The following is a 26560-nucleotide window of genomic DNA, read 5'->3' on the forward strand; positions in this document are numbered from 1 at the left end:
TAGTATAGTAGAACGGATAATGCAGGTAAATGATAATGGTATTTATTGTTATTGGTAATTGTAGTATTTTTGTGAACAGAACGTAAAGTTATATTACTCAGCAAAACTCAGGTTCTTCTTTGAATAGTTAGTGGTTTTAAGAGAGACTTGATAGTTATGCGTTTCACTATTTAAATAATGACTTAACGTACCATATTTGTTATTTTTGTTTTATTTAGTTATGCTCTCCAGTTTAGCTGGCGTTGAAGTTATTTATATTATTGACGTGTTTGTCTATTTTTGCGAGTTCCGAGCGGTTCTTCCTCATGTGTGGAGTTGGTTTTGCGTTATTTGAACCTGAGGCACAAGTGGTTCAGACGGCCTTTCTCCCTCCTCTGATCTCCTGACCGAACATGTGTCCTGTTGCTTTTTCCCGGTTTCGCCGCTGTCCGGAGAACATGCACATGCCGGTTTCGCATGCAAAGCAGCACCGGTGCACTGCCTTGCATGTACATGCGGGATGCTGAGGAGGGGACATTTTAGACAAGATGAGAATAGGTTGCTACGGATCGTGGAAAAGAGAATGCGCAACAGCGATGAAGTGGGACAAAGGGAAAAACAGTATAACAGTTAAGGTACAGCGTGATTTCCTTTTTACTTGTTAATTTGAAGCTTTTTCTCAATTATTTTTGAAAAGCTAGAAATGGTTCTCTTAATGAATAAAGATCTTTGCAAAAATTGTTTCCTGTGGTACTTTTGAAGTTCTTGTGGCGTGTAGTAGTGTATAATGATGCTTTTGATTGGAGTGAATGTGATCTTGCATATTTTGTGTATAATCTGTTCAGAGAGCATTAGAAAACCCAAGTTGGACTTGACAAGAGCCTTACATGAAGAAGTGTATTCTTTCTTGTTGATTTTCGGCCTGATAAATAGAACAAATTTCTTGGATATTCTTATATAATCGACCAGGTAAAGTGGCCTTTTTTCATTTGGTATATAATGTGGACCACCCACACTCTCAACTGCAGTTTTAAGTATATTACTTATGGTAAATAAGATGGGCGTTGTTACCAAGGGTTGTGGCTGCAGAAACTTCACGGTATCCTGACACAGCAGTTTGGTGTCATCACGGGACAAGTCATTGGTGGTTATCTTGTCTAGTAGTGAACTGCATTCAGACGAAGCTTGACTGGCGTTTGTATCCAAGTTAACCCTACAAGCAATTTGCGCGATCTCATTCGACGAGAATAAGGCATTGTAGTTGGTCCAAAGTCTGCTTTGGATGGAATTCAGAAGCAAAAGTTGTCCAGGAGTGCATGATATATTGTGATTCCCTATTCCAATCATTCCGAATATTTGTATATATCGGCTCATAACCTTTCCGCATAATTTTCCAAGGGCCCTAGAGGCTGCTTCAGAGGTGACCAAACTCGGAAGATATTCCGTTGAGAATTTACCGTTGGGCAAATAGGTGGAGAGGGTCATAAACGAGTGGATGCATGTCGGTATAAATGGATTTATAATCTCGCCGTTTATAATTCCACTATTCTTCCTTTGGCAGTTTGGATCCTTTGGAATGGATATTGATACTATATAGACAGTTCTCATGCATACTATACAGACTTCTTCAACAGTGAGTGGTATTTTATTGTAAACACTATAATGAAACAGCAAAGATGCCAGCAGTTTACCCTCGTAATTTAGTGTTCTGCACGGCAGTATAAGTCCACTAAACACATCGTCATTGAAGATCATCTCCTCCCTGCCGTTTAATTCTGGCATTTTTTTAAAGTCTGTGTTGCTCGTGTTATTGCCGTGCGAGTATGAAAGTTGTTTTTCTGAATCTTTTATTGAAGGCACGGGGGAGTTCACGAATGGGAGCGACAAAAGACTGTTGAAGCCCTGTTCAGCCTTTTTAGAGGAACTAACTCTTTCCGAGGAAAACCTTATTCCTGCAATGCCGTGAGCGTACTTAACATCTATAAAAGGCGGAGTTTTATCGAACGGGGTTAATTTGGACTTTGGAGCGGTTATTTTAACAGAGTTGTCTATCAATTCGCTACTGCCACTGCCTGATTTGTAATAAACCTCCTCTTTTCTCAAACTCAATATTTCTTTACACATCAAATCTGCGTCTTTTTCAGATACGTTCAAAGGCAAAGACATTACACGCATAATAACGATTACACAGTCTTTGTGATCTGGTTTAATCGGGAACAAGTCTGAGATCATGTAGGAAAGTTCAGGCGTTATTATTTGTTTACTCATTTTGCTTTCCTGACCAATGCTTTTGTAATAGTCAACAAAATCAGTGCTGTTACTTGTTCCAAAGTGCTTCATCACAACTTCATATATATTCTCCGCATAGTGCTGTCTGTTCACCACGAGTTTAACATGATTGTTCAGTATATTGTAACACAAGTCATCCATAAAGTCGCCCTGTGTCTCATCTTTATATTTAGAGAGGGTCTTCTCAACTTCCTTATTGCACTGTTCTAAGATGTTGTTACCGGCGTCGCTGCCATTATCTATTGTAAGAGAAACAGAGTGGTATATTATGTTTTTGATCTCGCTCAACTTTTCGTCTGTGATTGCTTTCCCCAGTATAAGGTTCCCCTTTATTTCTTTTTCAACCAATAGACTAAGCCTGTACTTGGTTTGATCCGGTATCAGCACACAGGTTGTTGGGAGTATCGCGTTTAAAAGGAGCAGTAAAGGCAAACAGCAGAGTATTGCTCGCATTACAACACCGCCCAATCCATTTTTAGTCTTCAACATGTTATATATCTCCAAATCGCGACCGCTCCGTCCTTGTTGCTTCTTATACCACCTTGCTGCCCTTCAAAAGAGGAAGGATCTGCTATTACTAAACGTCTGATGTACCTAATAAGCTCTGGAAGAGGGACTTTTATTGTCTTTTCCCTTCCTCAAATAAAAGCTTCACAGAATGCCATTGACCATGAGTCATATACGTATGTTCCCACGGATTACATACGTCTTGTGTTGTGCTAAAACCAGCCTCAAAAAGCCTTCGGCTTTCCTGTATGGGCGTTTTGTATTCCTGCCCCTTCGCCAGTGCCTCTATTCAATATACTCCCTTTTCCTGAAGTATATGCGAAGGAGGGTAAATAGCGAGAGAAGCGAGTCGACAAAAACTAGCAAGGTCGCCTTGTTCTCTATATAATTACTGTATTTATATCCAGCAATATTACTTCAAGTCCACGTTACCTTTAATGTTATGAAGGGAAGCCCGCCGCAGTTCGATCTATTTAATGGTCCTCCTTTTGCTAGCCTTCGAAAGGCGTAATTTAAGATCATATTTCTAAGAGCGACCCGGAGGCGCCATGACCGCGGCGCCATCTGAAGTTTTGGCCTTGAGGGTTCGTGCACAAATGCGAGTAGGCGTTTTTTGGTGGGCGGGGCGCCTCGGACAGTTTAATGGAGTGGGTAGTCGCGCGTCTTCTTGAGGCCTGCGCATTTTCAAATCGCAGCCCAGCGACTGGGATGCGAGCGGCGGGACTGCCGGAGGAAAGGAGGAGTCGCGGCGGCTTATCGGCGTTAACAGGGCGTTAGTGAACCGGGACGGAGATGCTGTCTTCCAGCAAGGCAGAGAAGGAAGCGCATTGGCGCAGCGATGGCAGGACAGAGACACTTGTCTGGAAGTTCTGGACGGGTGGTTTTGGACCTGAGCGAAACGGCGACCAAGCGGTTTAGGTTCAAGACGGTGCACTCTAATTACGGCGAGAGAGGACGGGGGAATGCAGAAGCGTTATTGACGGGGTGGTTGGTAGAAGAGCCTTGACTCGGAGGCAGAAGAGCAGAGTCGGGGGGAACGGCAAACCGGACGGCGTGCAACCAAATACAAAAGGTCCACCTTGGATTATTTGCGCCTTAATAGTTAACGGGAGTATGTAGGGGGTCCGCAGATAGCAAATGTGTGTGATTCTCGAGCATGCACATGCACGTAAGTGCGCATGCATGCGCACTTACGTGTGTTAAATTGCAAATTTATTTTTCGGCAATAGTAGCCTCATATTGGCTGTTGCGTGTGCGGAGCGAATTGTGTGAGGATGTGTAAATGAGGGTTATTCATGAGCGTTTGTAATTCGCGAATAACCCAGTTTGAGGCTTGGTGTTATGGGAGACGGTGGCAGAATTATGCGCTTTTGCACAGGTTTAAATGTATTTACGCATGCTTATTTAACATTTGTGTGTAAAGTCGTGTGAGTGGTGTAGTCAAGTGCGCTGTAAATATGCTACCTGGTGTGTAAAGTAGTAAGCGTGTTTACGCACGGCATAATAGCGAACAACCATAAGTACTAATATACATACATTATAAATAGGCACATTTGCACGGGTGTGATAATATAATATCGGTCGGAGCTGGGAAGGCATAAACTTGCTCTGGAAAACGTGTATTGTTGCTAATATTGTTTCAATAGTGACAATAGTATTGGTGGAGGTAAACGGCTGTTTATTACCGGGTTGCTGGACGATGAGATAATTAAGCGCAATATATGGAAAAAAGATGAGCAAATCAACTAATGGCGCAATTGTGAATCCAATAAAGCTAAGCATGTTGGAGAGAATCAATGCATTTGAGAAGAGGGACTCAAATCGTTTTCCACCGAAGCTGTTGGTGAGCAAGAACAAGGTGGTACTAGTGGACAGAAAAGAAGAGGCCTCGACTCGCATAGAGGAGTTGAATAGAGAGGGCGAAGTAAGCAGCAAGGAGAACATAGAGTTTAGAGATGAGAACTGCAGAAACGGGCATTTCTCGACGAACAATCCGAAAAGGCAGTACGACGGCAGCTATAACGGCGCGTCAGACAGCGACTCGGATGCAGATAGAGCAAAAAAAATGGAGGAGGCCGCTAGGATAGCGGAGGAATTAATGAACTCGCAGCTTAGGAAAATAAACATAGAGTCTGATTTAAGGACGATAGAGACGCGATATCCAACAAGGGTAAACTCGCCCAGGTATTATACAGGGAAAAAAGAAGTTATGGATAAAGCAAATAAGCTTTTGAACAACAGTTATTCGTTTCCTTTTTTGTGGGAGAACAAGTTCAAATGGTTTAACTGCGTGGAGAGCGTTCTTACTACGTGCAACGACGATGAAATAGTCCATAATCAGCCCCAGTATGACGACAAAAGGTCTTCGAACCAGGTGAAAAAGAGTTCTTTCCCAACATGTGCACCGTCGTCTGGCAATAGAGAAAAGCGCAGTGCGAATTTGAATTCGAGTCTGAATTTCAGCTCAGAGTTTGATTCGCGTCTCGTGACACCTGACTCCGAGTCTGGGATTGTGAAAAGTAGGAGTAGGCTATTTTCAGGCGGCGGTGATAGGTCAGGTACGAAGAGCGGCTTGGGTCTCGGTGCTAAAGGCGAGTCTGAAGTCGTTGGTGGACTGTCAACTTGTTGTGTGAAGGAGAAAAGAACGCCTTTTAAAAAGTCAGACGCGGGGTTAAATTCGTCAGGAAATGGCTTTAACGTCAGTGGCAATAGGGTATTTAACGCAGCATCCAAGTTAAATGGAGCGACTAAGGTGAGTTCACTGTTGGTGGAGAATAGCGTTGATGAAAAGGGAGCGACAACGGCAGCCAAGAAGTCTCAACAGACGAGAAAAGCCAATGCAACGGGCACGAGCAGATGCGCAGGCAGCACCGCTTGTAAAGTAGAGGAAGGCCGCAAAGGCAAAGTCAATGCCACAGGGTCGGCGTCCTACCAGGATGATGTCTACTGTTTTGACGATGGTGCTGGGTACGTGACATTCGGCATCGGCGGCAGCATAGCTGAGAAAAAAGACCCCATATGTGTGAAAAAAGCGTTAGGCAAAAGCAGTAGTGAGAACAGGGGCGCGCCTTCAAAGCTAACGACCCCAGTGTCGCCACCGTTGTCTTCTTCCGACAAGAAGGTTCTGGAGAAGAACGCGGCAAACGCCGGCAAGTGCAAAGGGCTGGCTGAAAACACAGGCGGCACCAGGGAATGCAAAAAGTCGAGAAACGTCAACGGCGTTCCGGCCAGATTTAGTGACTCGAAGGTAAAGGATTCCTTTTCAAGGTTTGAAAAAGCGAGCGGAAGAGCTGCAGCGGATGAAAGCGACGACGACAAGGACAAGACAGAAAATATAGTCATTGGCGGCGGGGGAAGTCTTTTTAGCAGCGTCTTGGGCACGAAAAAGTGCCACGGAAGCGGCGGCTCCGGTTGCGACAAACCCGGACTGGCGTCCTCTTCTCCGAATCCGAGTAACGCCGACAAAACTGGGAGAAAGAAGGCTCCCGTTGGAGGCAAAGGAGGAGCCACCAGTGTTGGTCACGGCAGAAACTCCTCTTTCTCCCCGTCGTCAGCGCCCACATCTGCGTCGGAACAAGCGGCTGTGTCGATAAACTACTCCTCCAATTTTATCAGGGGAAGGATGGACTACTTTTCAACAGACGTATTCGTTTGATGTACTTGAATGCTTCTTGTGCGAGTGCCCGCCTCGGCAAAGCAGGGGCGAGGGAAAACGCTCGCTAGCTTAACTGGCCTACCCGTACAGCAATACCACACTGGAAATCACAGGCAAGTTGCGGTTCCCGGGAAACAAATTCAAGGTCAGAGGCTGCCACTGCCGCTCTCTAGTCTGGCACCCAAGGCCACTAGCAATTCTAAGGTCTGTTTATTTTTGCGCTTTGTGTGTTAAGCATGTACTTTGTGAAAAAACTACCCTCGTCTGTCCTTCCCGCGTAGTGCGACTCGAGTGCTAACATCCGGAATTCAGCCGCTTGGCGCGACAGTGTGGGGAGCGGAAGAGGAGATGCAGCAGGGCATGCGTGCCACATGCGAGAACACGTGTACGTGCATGCATGTGTGCCTGCGTCTGTGCTAGCTCTCCGCAATGCTGACCCTCCCCACTCCGCCGCTGGCACTTTTTGCAATCTGCTTCAAGACGAATCCGAGCCGCGGCCGGCTCGCCCAACGGGAAGGCGAGCCGGCAACACGGAGGGCAGGGTCGTTCGCCGCAAGCACGCATAAGCAAGTTCAGGGAAATGCGGAGTCAACGGAGCAGAAGGCCTGTGGGCGTTTCCCTTTTTCTCAGCCCGGCAAGCGCAAGCAAATAAAACAGCAGGCGGACGGCTGCGCTCAACGGAAATGAATATAGGCAGATTGGCGCCACACCGATCTAAAAATCCCAGTGTATAAGGTGTATAATATAAAGAATGATCTCAAATTATTTGGATAACGCACATACTCAGTAATTAGGTTGGAAGATAAGAAGGCGAGTATATTTGTATTTATTGCTAAACGATATTTATATATTGCGCATATATGCAATACAATACGGTATATTGGTGATTAGATTTGAAGATAAGATATATATACGGATATTTGTTGCAGCATTGGTTGTTTTCGCGTTGGGAGCTGATAGTTGTTGTCTGAAGAAGGTAGGGCATTCATGCAGGATATTGTTGAATTGGCTTTTGAGCATAATTAGGGGAAGCTGAAAAGTAACGCACTTCTAGAGCATTGTCTCCGTTTTGGGTTTAAGGATATACAAGCAAGTTGCGAAGATGAAATTAAGATTGCTGTCAGCATTTGTTTTCTTGGTGTTTGGAGCGACTCAGACTGTTATGTCGACTTCAGTCAGGGAGGTGTTGAGTGGGTTTGCGAGGTTTTTTTACTCGCTAAGTTATGAGAGGAAGCAAGAAATAGTGGGCGAAGCGGTTCAGGAGTTGCAGGCAGTGTTTCCAGACGGCATGGAGACCATAAGCATTCCGGAAATAACGGACGTGGACTTGTGCAGGTCTACGTTGGAGAAGGCAGTTAAGCAAAACCACGAGTGGTATGTTTTGTCAATGGGACAGTTCGCTCAAATAAAGTTTTACCATCACTTCTTGAATGACAAGGTCGCGAGCGAATTACAGGAGAGGATAAACAGTGCGGCCGAGTCAGCTGGAGGCAACAGAGACGAGATTACCGTAGACGGTGTGGTGTTTACGGTGAGCCAGTTGAGTCAAATAATGAGCGAGTTGAATGTGTTAAAGGAGGAGAACGCTCAGCTCAGAAACGCAGTTTCCGGATTGCAGGAGGATTTGGAGAAGTCGTCCTCAGCGATTGAGGAGCTTAAGCTCGAGGTACAGTCCGCGGCCCAGGAATCAAACAGAGCGAAGATAGACTTCGTCAAAATTGAGAAGAAATATTCCGTTTGCAAGAGAAACGAGTACAACCTCAAAAAGGTGGTATATGACCTCAAACGCAGCAAGTTCAGCAAGTTTAGGTCGTTCTTGGCAAAGCCTTTCAGGAACCACAAATTGAAGAAAGCGCTGGGGAAGGAAGGATATAGTAAATTCCAGCACAGAAAGAAGGCTGAGAAGAAGAAGAGGAAGGAAATGGTCAAGAGTATAAGTAGGGACGTGAAAAAGCAGAGAAAGGAAAAGAGAAAGAGACTCCTTGAGAGTGCGATATCCCCCGGAGAGGAGACCCCCATTCCTCTGTCAAAAAGCGTTGAGTCTTCGCCATTGCCTCAGGGATCTGTTTCCTCCTCCAGAGAAGGCTCTCTGTCCCAAGCGGGGGGACCGTATACCCCGGCTTCGGACGACGGAGCCTCTTCGAGTGCTGCAACGGAAAAGAGTGCATCCGTCTCAAACGCTGAAACCTCCAGTGGTTCTATTTTCGAGTCTTCCAACTAAGGTGGGTTCCCCGTAGTTCGGGTCGGTCCGAGGCGCACAGTGACTGGGTAACATGCTCAAGGGGCGCTGCGCATCCACGCGGACGCGCGGTGTGTATTGTCAGATCTGGACAGAAAGAGGCGGGTTGCCGCCTTTCGGGTATTCAAAACATCAACTCAAGTCAAATCCAAAGACACAGACCTTTTGGTGAAGATGCTAATTTATACGCGTTTAAAAGAGACAAGTGACTTTATCGTACAGGGGCCTCCGGGAGACGAGGCTGGACGATGGGCGCAGCCGTTTGGTCCCTCCGTTCGACGCTGAGACGAGACAGGTTGGCCTCCCGGACAGCTACGGCCTGGAATCGGGGGCGGAGCAGGCACATGAAGTGGCAAGAAAGGACCTATGCACGTCCCTATGCGTAGTTTGCACACAAACGCGAAGTTCGCGGTGATACATGGCTATTATGCCGTGAACCACGGGTGGCTCGGTGTGGTTTAGTTAGAGAGGCTTAGGTGTATTGGGCGCCTGCTTGCGGACGGCGGAGGGGTATCAATGCAGGGTGGAGGCAATACACATGATAAAATCACCTATATTGCAATAAACACCACTTACTGTTTATTTCTTCTTTTGATTTCGTCCCATCTTTTCTTTGACTTCCTCTTCTTCGCTTCGATCTGTTTTTTAGACTTTAACAGCCTCGCTCTGTTGTCCTTGACCTTGATTCCCTGCGCCTTTTTCATCGCCTTGCTCACAGCAATCTCTCTGATCCTGATCTCCCTCTCCTCTTGAGGAAGGTTCCTCAGCATTTCCTCCTCCCTCTTGATCTCCAGGAGGGCCCTGTTGATCCTCTTCATCTTGGATTCCCTTTTGTCCGGGCTGAAACCTCCGCCTGAGTTCCCCCCGCTTGTTTTCACTCTTCCGAATTCAAACTCGTCCTGGCCTTGCGCATCATCGAGTCTTTTCCCGTCGGTGCCTTTAATGCTTGCACGCGACTTCCTTCTCCTCAATTCCTGTATCTTGCTTGCAAGTCTTTCCTCCAAGTCGTTTCTCGTTAAACCTGCGCTCCGCAGGCACTCTCCTGACCCTTTGGTGCCACTCACGAGACCGCTCCCAGAACCAGGAGGGGTGGATTCCAGCCCAAACGGTCCGCTGCTCTCCGCTCCGACCACTCCACTGCCGCCATTACCAACGCCACATTTTCCTCTGGTCACGTTGAAGTAGTCTCTCACATAGCTATTTGTAGGCAACAGGTCTCTCACGCCGTATTTCCCCCTCCTAACTCCCAAACAACCTCCTCTTCCGCCGCCCCTGCCGCCTCTCCCCTCGCCAAAGTCGCTCAGACTCCCTCTGTCGTCCTCGTCCCTGCCCATCTCCTCTGACGACAGAAGTATGTTATGCGGCACATTGCCCAAAAACAAGGAAAAGGATCCTACCTCCTCCCAGTACTTCTCCTCCATCGTCTCCATTCGCACCAAACAGACATCCACTCCCAGAACTTAAACCTCTACTGGAGTCCCCTGAGTCTAGTTAACCGTTCCTCGCATACAATTTCCGCGCTCTCTCCCGCCTGCTGCTCTAGGCTATCTCTCTCGCTCCTGTACCCAACCCTCAGCCTCCACTGCGCGCCCTTACCTCCCGCTCCGAAAAGTCGGAGAGGCGGGACGAACGACGCCGGTACTGGAATACAGACATGGAGCCAGGGAGACACAGAAAATCCGCACAGCTAAGGCATGTAAAAAAAAATTTAACATTATTTGTGCAAGTTCAACATTAATTAAAAAAAAAACAAATATACTTGGTTTCTCTTTGACTATACGTCCTCCTTGGTCTGCGCCGTGATACGCGTGCTGGTGTCCGTGCCACCATTAGTCGTCAGCGCGTCCCGTACTCCGGGCACAATGTGCATGTCCACACCGAGTGCTGCTTCGTATCATAGTTCGTTAACGGGACGGAGGGAGGGAGCTGTCAGCGGGCGGAGCGAGCCGGAGACAGGCGGCTAGTGCCTCGCAGATCGCGCCCGCCATTTTTTGCGGTTTACGCGATCGCCCGCCCGTCGGGTACGTACGCAGCTTCGGCGCCAGAAGGACGCGAGTCAAGCTCCCGGCCCTCTACCTACCTGTCTGTTCTGCCTTTACGTGTGGGTATTCCACCCCTACCTTTATGCCAAGAGAAAGAAGGGGAACAATGCGTAGACCCACATCACGATCGCTTACCACGAAGACAGTGCGCCCAATGGGGCGGCGGGTAGCAATGTAAAGGCAGAATTAAGAGGTGTTTGTGAGTACAAACATAAACCGTTTGATATAACCATTCCGATGCGATGCGGCTTCACCAAATAAGCAATAACCATGCAAAAAGACGCGGCGTTGTTGGAGGAAATGCAGCTGGTCACAAATCCAATGCAACGCCGGCACCATCTAGTCTTAGCCACATTTTCTGTAGTGTCTGTGTGCCGCGTCCGTCTTCTCCGTCGAAATCACGTCGAGTGTAGCTTTACGTTGTTTGTCGTTTCGTTTGTCAACCATAAGGCCTTGAGGTGCCGCCTTTGTTTTGGGGGCGCGCGCCTGTTGTGCCGTACTTGAGCATGCACCACCCGGATTGCCCAGCCACTCGCTCTAAAACTCGCCCAGTCTAGGCAGTCGAGGATTTACGGCAATCCGGGTTAAGGCACGAAAGCTCCCCGCTGGTCTCAACAGGAACAGCAGCTGTAATCAAGAAAGTCACGCCGGCGTCAGGTAAGTATTCCCTCAATTACCTCAACACTTCAAAGCCTGATCGTTCGCTTTTGTAAACATATCCAAATTTCTCGCGAGATGCATATGAAGTTGCTTCTGGCCGGATCGTACACGCGTATATAAACCGACGAAAACCAACCCTCGCCTGAGTAGAAAGCGCGTCACAGGACCACTCTTCCCTTCCCGTTTGCATCCATGCGGTTAGATCCAGCGCTGGTCTCGTTATGTCCGCTCTGAGATTGCACAGAGTGCAATGATTCCAAACTTGTTACGTCCAACTGGCTCGTCCTTATATATAACTCCGGTTGAATGCATTTACCGTTAAAGGTGGGTTTCCCAAATCCCCTGACGCCTCGCTCCTGGCGCAGCGCTGCTTTAGAACAAGGCTTTCCGGACCCTTTTTGTGCACATATTATATACATATACGTGCGGAGCAATCCCCAGTGCTCCTCCGCACTCGCAACAACAGTCAGTGTAGCGGGTTTGGATAGCCACTAATTCGAATGGAGAACAAAACTTATACCAAATTTAAGACCAACGTCACGGTGGATATTCCAGCCCATGAGTCTCGCCTCAGTCCAGTTCGCTCCGTCGCGACAGAACATTCCATCCCAGTGGCACAAGCTTCCGTGCCACATTTGTGATCAACGAGTATAGTGACAATCATGCTGTTACGCCATGTTAACTTAATGTATCGTCTGTAGTCAAGCGAACATCTTCGCAGTTGCACGCCCGGTCCAGCAAGTCTGTCTCTCTCCACAAATAGCCCACCACCTAGAGGCTCAACGGTCACAGCAGTCTCTACTTAATACTGTGAGCCAGCTCGGTTTAGATTAAAAGTGTTTGGCACGCAAGGCGTTGACACAACTAGTGAAATTAAATTATAATCACCTGCTCCGTTCTCGGAGAATATTATAAAAAACTGAAAACTCGCCACAATCCGCGTGCGTCGCGTCAGAATTTAGGTATACAAGGCAGAGTCTATCTGAGGTGGTATAGGCGAAATCTCAGTGGCAAGCTCCTTCTCAATCCTATATAAATTATAACGATCTTCGTAGGTAATCAGATTAATGGCCAGTCCCAAATGGCCAAATCTCCCAGACCTCCCAATTCTGTGCAGATACGTCTCGGAATACTTTGGAAAGTCAAAGTTGATAACAACGTTGACCGACTGAATGTCTATACCTCTTGTGATCAAATCAGATGAGACAAGGCATCTACAAGCACCATTTCTAAAATCATGGAAAACACGGTTTCTGTGGGATTGAAGCATTCTCGCGTGGATATAGAAACAAGAACTACCCAATTCAGTAATTTTTTTGGCCAGTAACTCAACTCTAGTTACCGAATTGCAAAAGATGATTGCTTGATTAATCTGCAGCTTACTGAACAGTGTGTTCAAGCAGTGAAGCTTCTGCTTTTCCTCAACAAAAGCGTAGTATTGCGTCACTCCTTTCAATGTAAGCTCTTCCATTAGGTTGATCTCGTGGGCATTTGCCAAATACTTGTCCTTGAATCCCTTGACAGTGACAGGGAAGGTAGCTGAATATAACAATATCTGACGCTCTTTAGGAAGGAATTCAATCAATTCTTCAATTATAGGTTGGAATTCTGGACTTAGTAACTTGTCCGCCTCATCCATTATGAACATAAAACAACCACTTAAGTTGCACACTTTTTTATTTGACAAATCTAATATACGGCCTGGCGTACCCACCAATACGTGAACTGGATTGTTTAAACGCAATACGTCATCCCTTAAAGATGTACCTCCAGTACTGACCATACATTGCACGTTTATATGTTTGCCCAATTGCTTTACTATACTACTTGTTTGTAACGCCAACTCCCTTGTTGGCACCAATATCAAACCCTGAATTATGTTCTTTTTTGTGTTTATTTTCTCCAATAGTGGTATTACAAATGCTGCTGTTTTACCGGTACCGTTCTTCGCTCTAGCCAATATATCCTTGCCTGCCAGGGCCACTGGAATGCTTTCTTCTTGTATTGGTGATGGTCTCTCAAATCCTTTCTCGTATATCCCCATTAAAAGCTCTCTCTTTAAAAAATAATCCTCAAAGTCGCTTCCTTTTGTTTTCGTCACGTCGTCTGTCTTAAATCTGGGATCCTTTGGTGGGATCTTTAAGTCCTTCATATCACTCGTTTTTTCCGTACTCATTTTATAAGCAAGCTCCTTGTTATCCCCTATACTTATATGCGAAAATATATTATGGTTTCTCCTATACCAAACTGTTTTCAACGAATCGCTACTCGTACTTAGAGTATGTTATTTTCTCGGATTGATAGAAAAAACAATCTCGCCTTTTAACTAGTGCCTTTGTTTACGTGATATTTCCCTTTCTCCTTGTGTTCGTATGTACATAAATATTTATATATGTATCCTTGTTTTTACATTCAAATATATTTACTTACGCTGCTTTTTAACCAAAGATAAATAACTAAAAATCATTATTATGTATATTACCTTGAATTTATTAGTTATATTATTGCGAGACAGGGATTGAAATATACCCTAGACTTATTACCCCTCATGCAAATGGGCGCCACTATCCCCGCTCGTATCGCAAATTCATTTTAAATTGACTCAAGCTACGGCTTGGCTTTGCAAGCAGGTCATTAAGAATCATTTTATTGATGGCTAGTACAAAAGACCTGATTTTGTTTATTAGATTAGGTGACTAACCATCTATTATAGCCATTAATATAGCTATTGCATTCGTTTTTGGGCTTTCGCCGGAATAGTGCCCTTGCCTGGGAACCCCTCGATGTTTTATTCAAGTTGTGTAACTTGACGGACGCGACTATCTCTCCTCAGCTCGCATCGTGGACGAAGCTAAATTATGGAAGTATTAGTTTCTGTATTTCCGAAACACAGACGAGCGCTTTGAAACCTCTGCAGACCGGCTTGTGACGGGTTCGTCGCTCATTTTAACTTGTTCCCACTGAAATCCCCTGACCTTCCGTAGAACCAAATTTGAATTGAGTTTAATCTCCATTTGCTCACTTATTTAGTGTTAGTCCCTGACATTAGTGCTGAGGGAATGATGAAAGCCACCAAAAGAGTGGAAATTAGACAATGTTTACCCCGTTAGGAAACTAAAACGAATAAATGCGGTGCATGTGAACTGGTGACTAAAATTTAAATTTAGTTTCTTTACATGCATGTGTTTTGGGTGTCACATGCATTGTGTTTGTTATTTTTGCATGTGGATTGCATTTAAAAGTCGCAAAGCTACAGAAAAAAGTAAACTTCAGGAAGTTGTTGGTCTTCATAAATCGTCGTGTTAAGTAAGTAGCCAGCAGTCACTAGCAGAGTGATTATTGCTCCTACTCTTGAAATGTTGAACAAAGGCGACCCGATAGCACTTGCTTCAGGTGAGCGCTGTAAGTAGAATGGACTGATTGGGAAATATAAGACGACAGGTTACATGTGAGAACGGAAAATAAAGCTGACCATTGCAGCCTTATATATTCGTTTTTAGTGATTTAACTGGTTTTACCCAATAGTAACACATGGTAGGACCACATGTAAAAGACTGTTGGGGGTTTCGAACGGGTGGCGGTAAAAAGAAATGGAACTTAGAGAGTAGAATACAGATGTTTATGAGAGAGAAAGAGAATTGGCATTCGGAATTTGCATCAGCGGAAATACATGGATAAGGGTCACATAAGACAGGAATTAGTGTAGATAAAACAGCGTGTTCTGTATTTCGAGTTGATAATGGGAATCTGTTTTTTATAATGAAAGACCTGTGACGTTTTACAAGGTGAATTTTGTGTATTAGACGAACAGAATAATGTTGTTATTAAAGTCAAAGATATCGGGAAGTGGATTTGGATATGTAAAGTTAAGAATAGAATCGGATGAGGATAATTGGGAATTGTACAATTTAATATTGCCGGGTGATAGCGTTAAATCTATAACACAACGAAAGACATATAAAGAACATACTTCAGGAAAAGTGACTGCCAAGGTGCACAGAATATTAATGACAATAATAGTTAAGAGTGTGGAGTATGAGGGAGTTAACAGCATAAGAATAAGTGGTTTCAACGCAGTTGACAACGAATATGTTAAATTGGGACAACACCATACAATAGAATTAAAGAAAGGATCAGAATTTATATTGTATAAAAGAAACTGGGACTGGCTAATGAGAAATCGCTTAGATGAGTGTACAAAGAAGAAAGTTGGTGCCGGTGAAGACATATTGGTGCTGTTGATAGGAAATGGAATATCAAATATGTTTTTGGTATCGCCTCAAAGAACGAGTAAATTGTTTGGCATAACTCAAAATATACCAAGATCAAACATCGGAAACGCATTTAAGGAGAGCAGAAGAAAGTTTTTTGATAACATAACAAAAAATTTGCTTTTACATATAAATGTAGACGATGTGGATAATATAATATTAGGTGGTCCTGGGTTTTATAAAGAGGATTATTTAAAGCATTTAACACAAGTGTCTAGCATCAACAATAAAGATATATCGCATTTAGTCAATAACAAAAAACATGTATTTATGTTGGCCAAAACAAGCAGTGTATATCAGTCATCAATAGATGAGATCCTTTTAAACCATGACTTTTATGAGAAATTAAAGGACACAAAGGCGTATGTTCAAACAAAACTAATAGAAAAGCTTCAGTATTATCTGTCTACAGATTCAAATAATGTTTGTTATGGTATTCAAAATATAGAGACAGCACTCGAGAATAGTGCGATAGAAACACTATTGTTGTCAGACAGATTGCTTAGGACCGATAATTTTTCCCTTAGAAAAAAGATATCTCAAATAACCGAATCCAATAACAATATGGGCGGAAAAACAAGTATTTTTTCATCTACACATAATTCAGGAAAGGCACTAGATAACTTAACGGGAATAGCAGCTATTTTGAGATTTCCACTCGAGTTTGAATTCAATGATATTCAAGGCAATATGTATGACAATCCCAATGAACATGATATTGGGGTTGAATACTATGCAAAAGCAGAAAACGATCTGGAAAACTCCTGCTTCGACACTGATGACTTTCAAACAATAGATAACGATTTTTTAACCAGAGTTAATGAGGAAACAGAGACATTAGACTAGAATAACTCCCATCTTATTATTAACAATACATATTATATATATTCCCATGCAAACATTTTTTCGCGCATGCAAATACAATGAGATAGTTTCTTCATGGTACCTTTCCCGCACCGCAACTCCATTCTCTTGTTTTCGATGCATGTAGTTCCAAACTTTGTTTAGGCTCTCTCGACCAAAGCTCAGATTCCAGCTTTAGCCGCGATATTAACTCAAGAGAAAGGACGTGCAATCCGTTCCTCCAGTATGAAAAGCGCAGGCAGTGAAAAAGGGCAGATGGACAGGTATAACAGCAAAGCAACTACCGGAAATCGCCTTATTCTGAATAAATAAAAGTTAAAATCGTACTGATAGTCTATTATACTGTCTTTTTCGTTTCTTATATCTTTGATCTTTCGGAAAATCAATTATTCGCGAGAACAATAGTAATTTCCCTTGTCAACTTGCTCTATGAAGAATGTGAACACAAAACGAAGCCGTTATTTGATTTACTCGTTTCTATAACCATTATACTGTTTACTCTTCTTCCTCGGCCTCACCACCCTGATTCTTAAGTGTTCTTCTTCTAACACGACCTGGACGTCCACCACCAAATGGAGAGGTTAAAGCAAAGTCGATGTGTTTCTCAGAGTCTAATCTGACCATAAATGAAGGTACGTCAACTATTTGGCGTCCGACGCGAATGTGGTTTTGTTTAATTAATACACGAGCATGGTGGATGCTTTTGGCCAATCCGAGCTTAAACACACGTGTTTGGAGTCTCCTTTCGAGGAACTTGCTTATCGTTAAACCGAGTACGTAATCTAATTTTCTTTCCTCTTCTGTAAGAAGTCCAAGTCTCTCCATACGTCTCAAAAGGGCTTCACCTGTAGAAGGAGTTAGTTTTCTCATTCGGATCTAGTTTTAATGGAAACGATACAACAACTCGTCTACTTGTAAGTGTTTATGACGCATATTGTGTATGATGTATATGTATGTATGCATGCAGGTAAGCGGGATAACATATTGTGTGTGAATGGACAAACTCTGCTTCCTTTTATCTAGTCTCTGTCATCTTTTTCGGTCATCTACTGTAAGTGGGGGGAACGGGTAGACTGAAAACGGGAAGAAACATAGAAGGCATTAACATCCATAAGATGACACCTGCACAGATTCTTATTTAAAGCTACCAACTTTGTCCCAAAATCAATTTAGCATGTTTAAGTCCAGAGAAATAACAAATGGTCAAAGACATCAAACGAGGTGTTGTCTCCCTTTGTCACAACTTGTATGCATTTAAATAATTGTTTCCCACAAAAAAAACCACCATGCCATAAATTTTATAAACAAATGCCAATCCCAGCATAGATACACAACATATACAGACTCACTATCGTTTCCTATTTTCTTCCAATTATAGGAAGTGCCAAAAGAACTTACCCTGAAATATACGTATAGGATCCCTTTCGTCCAATGTTAGAAGGTGACGAGCAGCTGCTCTGATTTTTGCCAAGGTATATTGAACACGCCAAACTTCACGCTTGTTCTTAAGACCGTACTCACCAATAAGCTTCATTTCTGCATCAAGACGCTCCTAAACATTAGAGAAGGAAAGAAGTTTATTAGGTTAAGTATACATACATTAATTAAAATAACTCGACTTAAATTCGCCAGAGAAGGTGGTGAACTTGAAACGAAGTGCTCTAGTTAACAATATATGCCTTTGTCACAACCATTCGCTGCAAGTCTCAATCACATTCTCTTTCCCAATAGAATGAAAACTTACCTTTTCAAACGGTCTCTTGGGCTGACGAGATGTTTTTGAATGGTTTGTGTATGACTTTGCCATTTCCTTGTGCTTAAGATGCTACACCTATTTCGTTGGTATTATTATAACCGTAAATCCTAATTTTACTCCGTCTCTTAAATATTGACTAATAATAAAAACTAACGTTTTTATACCGAACAATACGTCAAATATTTACCTTTTCAAACTACAATTAATATATATGTACTCTTGTCTTTTTAATTAAACTATTTGCTGTCAATTAGTCCTTCATTACTAACTGAATTTAAAAATTAATTACAATTAATACATAAACAAATATATAATGTACAGTGACCTGGCGCCTTCTTAATCAATATATTTATTTAGTGAAATAAAAATACAGACAAAACTTCAAATATATACATATACATCTTTACCGTATTGCTGTATTAGTATTATTATTATTTACTTGAGACGGAGTAATTCTATTTTGTATACAGTTAACTACGGCCCATAGTATTACGTGCACAGTTATGTCTGTCTCAGAGATTGCCGCCTATAGCGGCGCTGGCGCCGGCTATGTATGTATGTGTGTATTTAATTTTGAATTCCAATTGAGTAAATGTAAAATAAGCGAATACAATGTGATTTTCACCTCAATATTTTCGTTTGTGTTTTTACGCTTTAGCTGAACAGAAATAAAGGAGAGTGACTGCGCGAGTTACTCTAATTCACTACCAAGCTGTCGAATTTAAGTGAAAACGTTGTTTTGTGGTAGCGTATTCCCATCTGTCCTATCTGTACATATGCACATTTTTGTTTATTCTGTCAAAAAATATAAGTAAAACTGGTACAATAGCAGCAATTTATGCTTCACAAATGTATGACGCTTTAAATCTGCATGCAGTGTTGTTATTGAAGGTTCGCGTTTACAGTATACCGATATACATGCATGCTTTATCGACTACATGTAATTCATACGTGTTAAATACATGCATATGTATCGGTAACGCCGTGATGAAAAGGTTCGCTTGAGAAATCTCTGTTTCCGTTCTTTCTTGTTTAGCATTTTCTGAAGCAGGCGTTTGATGTTTTAAATTGTTTGGTATCTCTGTATTTGGTTATAAAACAGAAAAAGCAATATAGCCTTGTCGTTTGAATTCCAGAATCACATACAAACAGTCAAATGCTAGTTCTGACATACGGAAGTGGTGCCGATTTGAATGTTGCGGTGGTGTAACGACAGATCCCCTAGAGAAGAAGATTGAACCTAAAGGGAAAGTTGCACTTCGCACTCGGAGGCAACACCTATATTAGCTATAGAGTGGATACTAAGATAAAAGTCAAATAATTCTGGAAACGGAAGACAAGGCAACATACGCATAAAATAAAAAAAAATTATATTATTCTAATTAGGCTAATTATTAGTTATTCCAAATGTGGAGCACTCAAACATTAATATAACAATTGACATTATTGAGCAACAAGTAATATAAGACGATAAAACCAGTTAATTAAATATATCCTTCTTTCCTTTAAATTGTATAAGTTGACTTATGCAATTGTATAATAATATGTGACAATCGAGAATGCAAATCAACATAAATCATCCCCTTAATCAAAAAATAAGTTGAAGCGTAGCCACTATTATATTTTACCGTTTAACATTATAATTGATACCAACGCTCCTGCATTCACACAACTATCTTTACGAGCACTTGTTAATTTAACCAAACAAAATCTTGATTGAACGCTAGTTCTTCAAGTCATCAGAAATTCCATTAGGTATATTGCTGTTGTTGTTGTTGTGATTTAAATGAGGATGTTGAACAGGTACTAGAAGTTGATTAAGTCCAATATAATCGGCAATGTTAATTATATCCTTGTCATTACAAGTAGCAATCCTTTGTCTGACCGTTTCCTGTAAAGCGTGAACTTGAGCTTCAAATGCAGTTAAATAAGCAATCTTGGCAGTTTCTACTTCCGCTCTCGCCTGCTCTTCGGATCTAAGCTCATCTGGACCGCTAGAAAGCCTGCCGGTGTGGTCCATTCTAGATCTCTCCACGAGTTGATCGATTAAAGGTCTTTCCGGATCCAGTCCTGCCCAAATGAGGTTCTTCCCAACTCCAACGCTTCTTCTGACAACCCCTATAGCCAAAAGCACATTTAACACGTCATATACCCTTCTTCTTATATTTTTAGCTTCGGGATTCTTAGAACGTCCTGGACCGTCTCCGAGTTCCATATTTATAAGGTGCTCTGTCATTTCGTGATAAGAGGCCACTTTTATCGCACTAACCTTCTCGCAAACTCTATGACTAAATACTCCCAATTTGCACCTATTCCGCATTTGGCTAGGCGTACCACCATATCCAACGCCGCCAGCTCCACTCACGGGACCACCCGTGTTTCCCGTTCCGCTACTAGTGCCTGCCAAATGGTGCGGAGGCAACAATGATAAATGCGGCAATGTATTGTGATCACCTGGTACTAATTGATCATTTCCTGAATTATTTCCTCCCTGTGCTATTTTATATTGTGCTGGGTGATGTTGTTCCAAACCTGGAACCTGCACTGCGTGTTGAGGATAACCTCCGGGAACGAATCCTCCACCTCCTAAACTTTGGTTATTCATTATTTAATGACTGTAATAGAGTATTTAATCAATATCACCTCAAACCCCTATTTTAACCAACAGCTTACTCTATAAAAAAAGTAAGAGGATATATAATGAATTATATTTAATTAATTCCGCTATCTTCACTCACTTTTACTCACCTAATTTATTTTATTAGTATTTCTACTTGTATTAGTATTAGTAATACCTTATTGCTAATATAGTGCTAATTATCAGAACTTCCCGCCTCTTTTAGTATCCTTTCTCTGTTATTTTACTTTCTAAAAGCTATATTTAACAAACCCCGGTTTATTTATATAAACGTTAATATCGGTACGAATACCTGCAATTATACATTACCTAATTTAACTAACCTTAATACATTACATATGCATACGCCTATTTCTCCCCAAGATACATTATTAATGGACCCGGAAGTTTACGTTATAGATAAGATACGTAGCCCCGCGCCCGCGCTCCCGATATATGGAGCCAAGTGTTCATTTAAGTGCGAGTATGCAACGGGAGTAGCTATGAATCGAGGACGTAATTAGCTGTGTTACTGTTTTTTGTTGTCTTTTATTTGTGGGAGAGAAGTTGGTTTTTATGTGTGTTATCTTCTGGAAAGAGGTGAGTGAGCTGCACTTGTCCCAATATCAAATTACAGGAAAATAACCGAGGCAATGCGGACTTTAGTGTTAGTTTACTGCCAATTCGGAGCCTTTCTGGTGGCTCATAAGGAAATGTAATTTTGCATTACTAAAGACGCGCTGCGTGAGCTGAGTAATAAGCAAGAATTTGTGTTGGAGTACTGTTCGTTTTCTGCTCTCTTATTTATTCGCGTAATGGTTCTGTAACAGTGAGTGCTGCTTATTTCAGTGTGAATCTCTCTTACTCCGCACAGTATTTATGGTGGAAGAACAAAGGATGGAGTTTACATTTTCACGTGTGTGCCCAAAAGTATCCGTTTTCGTCTTTGGTCCGGTTTATGGCGTTAACAGTGCGAGTTTTCCGCTTGAATGCGGAAGTATGACGACAAAAAAGTAGAAGTCAATGGCAAACCCGACCGCAAATTTTTCAAGGGTCGCATGCAGATACATGTAAACTTTGCGGCCAGTTACGTGGCATACTACATGTACATGTGCATGCTATATATGCTATGGCAATAGAGTTAACTAGCAGAGGCATTCCTGCTGTTATTGACCTCAGAAATGCAATGCTGTTAAAATGAGCAAGAAACAGATGTGTGAAAGCGCGAAGGAAAAGCCATCATAAAGGAAAAGAAAGCGAGAAAGCCATGCACGCTATGGTCTGACCTTAGACTGACAAAGACGCTTCTTTCTTGTTTTTGTTTTGATAACTCGCCGCACGTAATTAACTTTCTTAAATTTTTAAATAACTTACACGCACCCTTGCCCAGTATTTTTGACGAAAAACGTGGTTGCCGCCAAAACTAAGAAAAGGTTTTAGGTCTGAGATGGAAGTGAAACAAAAGGTTAAAATAAATAGGTATGAATGGAGAGAATAGAAAAAATAAATAAGTGTTGTTATTGTTATAATAATTATTGTTATTTTGTTTCTGATAGAGAGAAACAGGAGTACCCGTACTCAAATAGGTGTATATGTATAAAGAGTAGTGTTGGAGGGAAACAGGGCTGAGTGACCAATTAAGAGGCTTTTCTTTTTCATAAGAAAAAATGAAAATCCATCTCACTTCGGATGAGATAAACCTTTTGGTTTATAGATACTTAATGGAGAATGGATTTTCCCATACGGCGTTTAGCTTTAATTCTGAAGCCAATATTCCCAAGAATCCGTTTTTCACGACTCAAATGGACAAGGTTCCACCGAACGCCCTGGTAGGATTTCTTCAAAAAGCGTTGTTATATATATACCTGGAATACCACACATGTGATGACACTGGAGAGGAAATAAGGTGCGAGGAGCCGTTTTCGATATTTAAGAGGCACGAATGCTGGTGCAGACCGCTTGAGCAAGTTACATCCAGTCCCGAGGCTACTGTCGGAAACAATACGGCACTAAGCAGTAACTTTGTTCAGGGATATAATCCCTCATCAGCTGTGAACAGTGCCAGGGACTTGGCTCAGGGAGAGAGGTTCTGCGAGGATTCGGAGGGGAAAAAACAAGGAACGCTGACTAACAACGGAAGCGACAGAAACAGCACTTCTTTTAACCCGGGCACTGAACATAGGTCTAAAATGGATGGAGATGAGGAGTTAATGAAAGACGAAAAAGACTCAAATGGAGGTGTTTCCCAGCCTCCGAGCAAGAAAACGAAGAAAAATAGAGGCCAAATGCCGATTCAGGCAGGCGGTTTTGACGCTACTATTTTGGCTGATGAGAACAACATTTCGTCAAACCGTAACAGAGAAGAGTCTTCTTTTCCAGGATCTAGTGTCGCGGATGCCGACAACGACAAGGCAAGGGTTCACGGCAATGTTGATGTTTCGTCCTCCATTGCCTCCCGCAGGTCTCCCCAGCCAGGCTTCCAAATCACCCCGGAAAACGAAAAAACAAGCATGAACATTGACGGGAACCTTGGTTTACGGGTTGTTGAAAGCGATTCCAGAAACTGCGGCGACCATAAAGGTGAAAACGGTCACTGTGAGGATGTGGAGGATGGCACGTACAAACAGAACCTGCCACACCCATCCTCTACCGGTGAAGAATTAGCAAGGGATGTCAAGATGGAAAACGTTATAAGTCAAGATACAACAGAAAACAAGCATGGCGCCAACCTTAATGGTGTGAATTGTCACGATATAAACGGTTTTAATGACAACGGGACTGTAAAGAATGAAATAGGAAAAAACGAAAGCGTTGTTGAGAGAGAGCTGTCCAGTATAACGCACATAAAGTTGATTAGACAGGAGAGGAAGAACAGCGGAATACGCGAGGTGCAATTCAGTAAAGGGCCTGAGAATCCAAATAAGTTAGTCATAACATGGGAAGAGGGTTGTCCGGAGCTGTGGGATATAAACACGGGCAACAGCAAAAAATGTGACTATACTCTTTTGCCAGTATATAAGGGTGGAAGTTTACTGGCAGGCACTGCGGTGTCTATGAACGAGAATTACATAGTAATAGGGTACGAAAACGGCAGAGTGACGCTTTTTACATACTCTGGTAATGAGATCATATCAATTAAGGGTTGCAGAGGAGACAGAGAGTCACCAATAGTTTCACTGAAATTAAGCAATAATAACAGCTATCTCGCAATTGGAGATGCAGACGGCCATGTCAAAATTCTGCGAATTAACGTGGAAAATGAGCACGGATGTATGAATAGAAGTATTAAAGGTTTGGAATTGCACCATGACCATGACCACAGATCTGCTATATTTGGTCTTTCCTGGTGTTTCAACGATTCGTATCTTATTTCAGGTTGTTTGGAAGGCGAGATCATCATTTACGATATTACTGACAACAAGATAAAGTCTTTTTATCAAGAAGGCCAGATACTCTCTATTAAAAGCAACTTTACGAACGAGCCGTACTTTACTTGCATAATGGACGGGGTCCCATATATACCTATATTTAAAGTGTCAAAAGTGGTGCCTAGTGCGAGAAATTACGACTTAAACACCAGTATCAGCGAGAATCTTAAAGCTAATGGTGGCGAAAAGCTCATCTCTTTGGACTGTGTCTCCAAAATAAAATTAAATGAGGACCACGAGATCACCGAGAATTCTGGCGTAAACTACGGTCTCGCTCCTCCACAAATTAACTTTATTGAAACGCTTAACCTAAAAGATAAACTATTCTTCATTGTTGCTACCTCATATAACGTGTATCTATTTGACGATTCATGTACTTTGGTTTCATTAAAAAGATTAAATGATAGCATTGAAAAAAACGAGATTGTTTCCATTTATGTAGATAATTTTCACAAATATATTTACGTTGGATTTAATGATGGATCTGTCAACATTCTGGAACTGACCTCCTCAAACAAATTAGAAATAAAATCGGTGTTCACATCGTCTTGTTCTTTTTCGAGAAAAATTAAAGAAAGTGATCAAGAAACGAGAAATTATGATGAAACTCGCTTTATTAATATAAACTCCAGCAAGAGTAACGTTGGAAAGAATGCAGACAGGCTGTCCACAAGCACGAACACTATCGGGATTGGTACGGTTTCTATTAACTCAAACGGAAGTCTTGTGTTCGTAGGTGGGAATGTTCCAGCCGTATACATTTTCAGTAATTAATATTGATTCAAGTGATTAACCAAATGAGCCGATAAATTTGAAGATGTTACACAAAATTTAACTTTACTCGTCTATTGTTTAATTGATAACTTGTATGAAATGACTAATTCTTTCCTTTCACCAAGCTGTTCCGTGTATTTTCTATTCTCAACCAAATTCCCTATTTTCTCGTCTTCGCATCCAAGCAGCACTGCTGGCGTTTTATTCTCTTGTTTACTTGTCCTAGAATCAAAATTTACGTTGCCTATGTTTTCCTTGCCATTTTCAGCGTGGTGATTCTCGCATTCTTTATTCAAGTATAACTGCACCTGGTACTTCTCGTCGGGTTTTTCCAAACGGATTTTACCCAATATATACTGCTTAATGTAACTCAATCTCACGTAAAGGGGTAGTTTTAGTTTAACAACATCCTCGCCCTTGTGTTTATCCTCAGCATTCATCTCCAACTTTCCAAAGCAATTGCCAACTATTGACTTTAAATGCACGCTTGTCACTCCCTCAATCTCGTGGTTTGCATTGTTTTCGTCTCTAAAGCCTCTTTCGCCTGCCAACCCAAGCACTTTGCTATCTTCACTCGCATACCCACAAATTCTTTGTCTTTTGTTCCTCTCAATCAACAATTCCTGGTACTTCTCCTCAAATTCAATAGCCTTCGGAAACAAGCGCAGTGTTAAAGCGTCCATTATTTTATCACTTCTAAGAGCTCTTCTGGAAGATATGTGCAATCTGCACTGTGGACATTCCCTCAAACCTATTCTCACGCACTTTTCTATGCACTCACAACAAAAACGGTGCATACAGTCCTTGACAACCATTGTCCTTCTCAATATGCCGTAACATATCAAACAATTAAAATCTGCATATAAGTCGCTTTCACCCAGTGTGGTTGTGTTCAGCAGTATGCTCTCGTCCAAAAAAGGAGCGTTATGGGCTTCAACACCGCTCTTCGAACCTTCATTTGTGTCCACACCCACTTTTCGTGGTGGACAAACAACCTCAAAAGGCTCCAAGTTGTTTGGTATTTCCAATGAATTTATTAAAGCGTCGTATTTCGGGTATCTCTCATAAAAGTTCTTGTCAGTTAGCTTTGGATTCCCACACATTTCCACTCTAGTGCACTTTATTCCGATCCGTACTCTACCCTTCACTCACTGAATGCACAATAAAGTGAACACATCTGTTTTCATCTACAATATGCAGGCCTTTCGGCGGGAAGGCTCTATGTACGTAATTATCGCCGCAACCAACTTTCGCTTATAGTATGTTCCCTCGCACAAATTCCTCTTAGTTGAGTCGCCTTTGGCGTTGATCGCTCACTCTGCCAATTCAAGTCTCTCTTTCTGTGCAAAATTGTGTGCCAAGAATCAGCTACTCCAAGCAAATGCTCCAGTTCTAACTGCAGAATCTTATTTTTTCGCTTCAGTTTTAAACGAAGTTAGACTTTGCGACTTATTACTGGTTTCAATTTTATCTTTTGCT

General features: G+C 42.4%; 10 protein-coding genes across 10 annotated transcripts; 4 read left to right on the top strand and 6 right to left on the bottom strand.

Moving 5' to 3' along the window:
* Window positions 1–633: 633 nt before the first annotated feature.
* FG386_002726 (uncharacterized protein) lies at window positions 634–2757 on the bottom strand (the record flags this gene model as incomplete). Its single annotated transcript, XM_067342175.1, has 1 exon — window positions 634–2757. One exon carries the CDS (start codon window positions 2755–2757, stop codon window positions 634–636), a length of 2124 nt encoding a protein of 707 aa, XP_067197780.1.
* A 1750-nt stretch (window positions 2758–4507) lies between these two features.
* FG386_002727 (uncharacterized protein) lies at window positions 4508–6430 on the top strand (the record flags this gene model as incomplete). Its single annotated transcript, XM_067342176.1, has 1 exon — window positions 4508–6430. One exon carries the CDS (start codon window positions 4508–4510, stop codon window positions 6428–6430), a length of 1923 nt encoding a protein of 640 aa, XP_067197781.1.
* A 1102-nt stretch (window positions 6431–7532) lies between these two features.
* Window positions 7533–8651, top strand: FG386_002728 (uncharacterized protein; the record flags this gene model as incomplete). The annotated part of the gene is made up of 1 exon (XM_067342177.1): window positions 7533–8651. The coding sequence occupies one exon, from the start codon at window positions 7533–7535 to the stop codon at window positions 8649–8651; it is 1119 nt and encodes a 372-aa protein (XP_067197782.1).
* A 590-nt stretch (window positions 8652–9241) lies between these two features.
* Window positions 9242–10090, bottom strand: FG386_002730 (uncharacterized protein; the record flags this gene model as incomplete). Its single annotated transcript, XM_067342179.1, has 1 exon — window positions 9242–10090. The coding sequence occupies one exon, from the start codon at window positions 10088–10090 to the stop codon at window positions 9242–9244; it is 849 nt and encodes a 282-aa protein (XP_067197784.1).
* A 2239-nt stretch (window positions 10091–12329) lies between these two features.
* On the bottom strand, window positions 12330–13547 carry FG386_002731 (ATP-dependent RNA helicase; the record flags this gene model as incomplete). Its single annotated transcript, XM_067342180.1, has 1 exon — window positions 12330–13547. The coding sequence occupies one exon, from the start codon at window positions 13545–13547 to the stop codon at window positions 12330–12332; it is 1218 nt and encodes a 405-aa protein (XP_067197785.1).
* A 1639-nt stretch (window positions 13548–15186) lies between these two features.
* FG386_002732 (pelota/Dom34) lies at window positions 15187–16488 on the top strand (the record flags this gene model as incomplete). The annotated part of the gene is made up of 1 exon (XM_067342181.1): window positions 15187–16488. The coding sequence occupies one exon, from the start codon at window positions 15187–15189 to the stop codon at window positions 16486–16488; it is 1302 nt and encodes a 433-aa protein (XP_067197786.1).
* Window positions 16489–17001: 513 nt separating this feature from the next.
* On the bottom strand, window positions 17002–17376 carry FG386_002733 (uncharacterized protein; the record flags this gene model as incomplete). Its single annotated transcript, XM_067342182.1, has 1 exon — window positions 17002–17376. The coding sequence occupies one exon, from the start codon at window positions 17374–17376 to the stop codon at window positions 17002–17004; it is 375 nt and encodes a 124-aa protein (XP_067197787.1).
* Window positions 17377–19985: 2609 nt separating this feature from the next.
* FG386_002734 (E2F like domain containing transcription factor with the wHTH fold) lies at window positions 19986–20867 on the bottom strand (the record flags this gene model as incomplete). Its single annotated transcript, XM_067342183.1, has 1 exon — window positions 19986–20867. The coding sequence occupies one exon, from the start codon at window positions 20865–20867 to the stop codon at window positions 19986–19988; it is 882 nt and encodes a 293-aa protein (XP_067197788.1).
* Window positions 20868–22546: 1679 nt separating this feature from the next.
* On the top strand, window positions 22547–25081 carry FG386_002735 (uncharacterized protein; the record flags this gene model as incomplete). The annotated part of the gene is made up of 1 exon (XM_067342184.1): window positions 22547–25081. One exon carries the CDS (start codon window positions 22547–22549, stop codon window positions 25079–25081), a length of 2535 nt encoding a protein of 844 aa, XP_067197789.1.
* Window positions 25082–25152: 71 nt separating this feature from the next.
* Window positions 25153–26184, bottom strand: FG386_002736 (uncharacterized protein; the record flags this gene model as incomplete). Its single annotated transcript, XM_067342185.1, has 1 exon — window positions 25153–26184. The coding sequence occupies one exon, from the start codon at window positions 26182–26184 to the stop codon at window positions 25153–25155; it is 1032 nt and encodes a 343-aa protein (XP_067197790.1).
* Between the last annotated feature and the right edge of the window lie 376 nt (window positions 26185–26560).

Source organism: Cryptosporidium ryanae, assembly GCF_009792415.1.
Source record: "Cryptosporidium ryanae isolate 45019 chromosome Unknown contig_5, whole genome shotgun sequence".
In the NCBI taxonomy this organism is placed as follows: Eukaryota; Apicomplexa; class Conoidasida; order Eucoccidiorida; family Cryptosporidiidae; genus Cryptosporidium; species Cryptosporidium ryanae.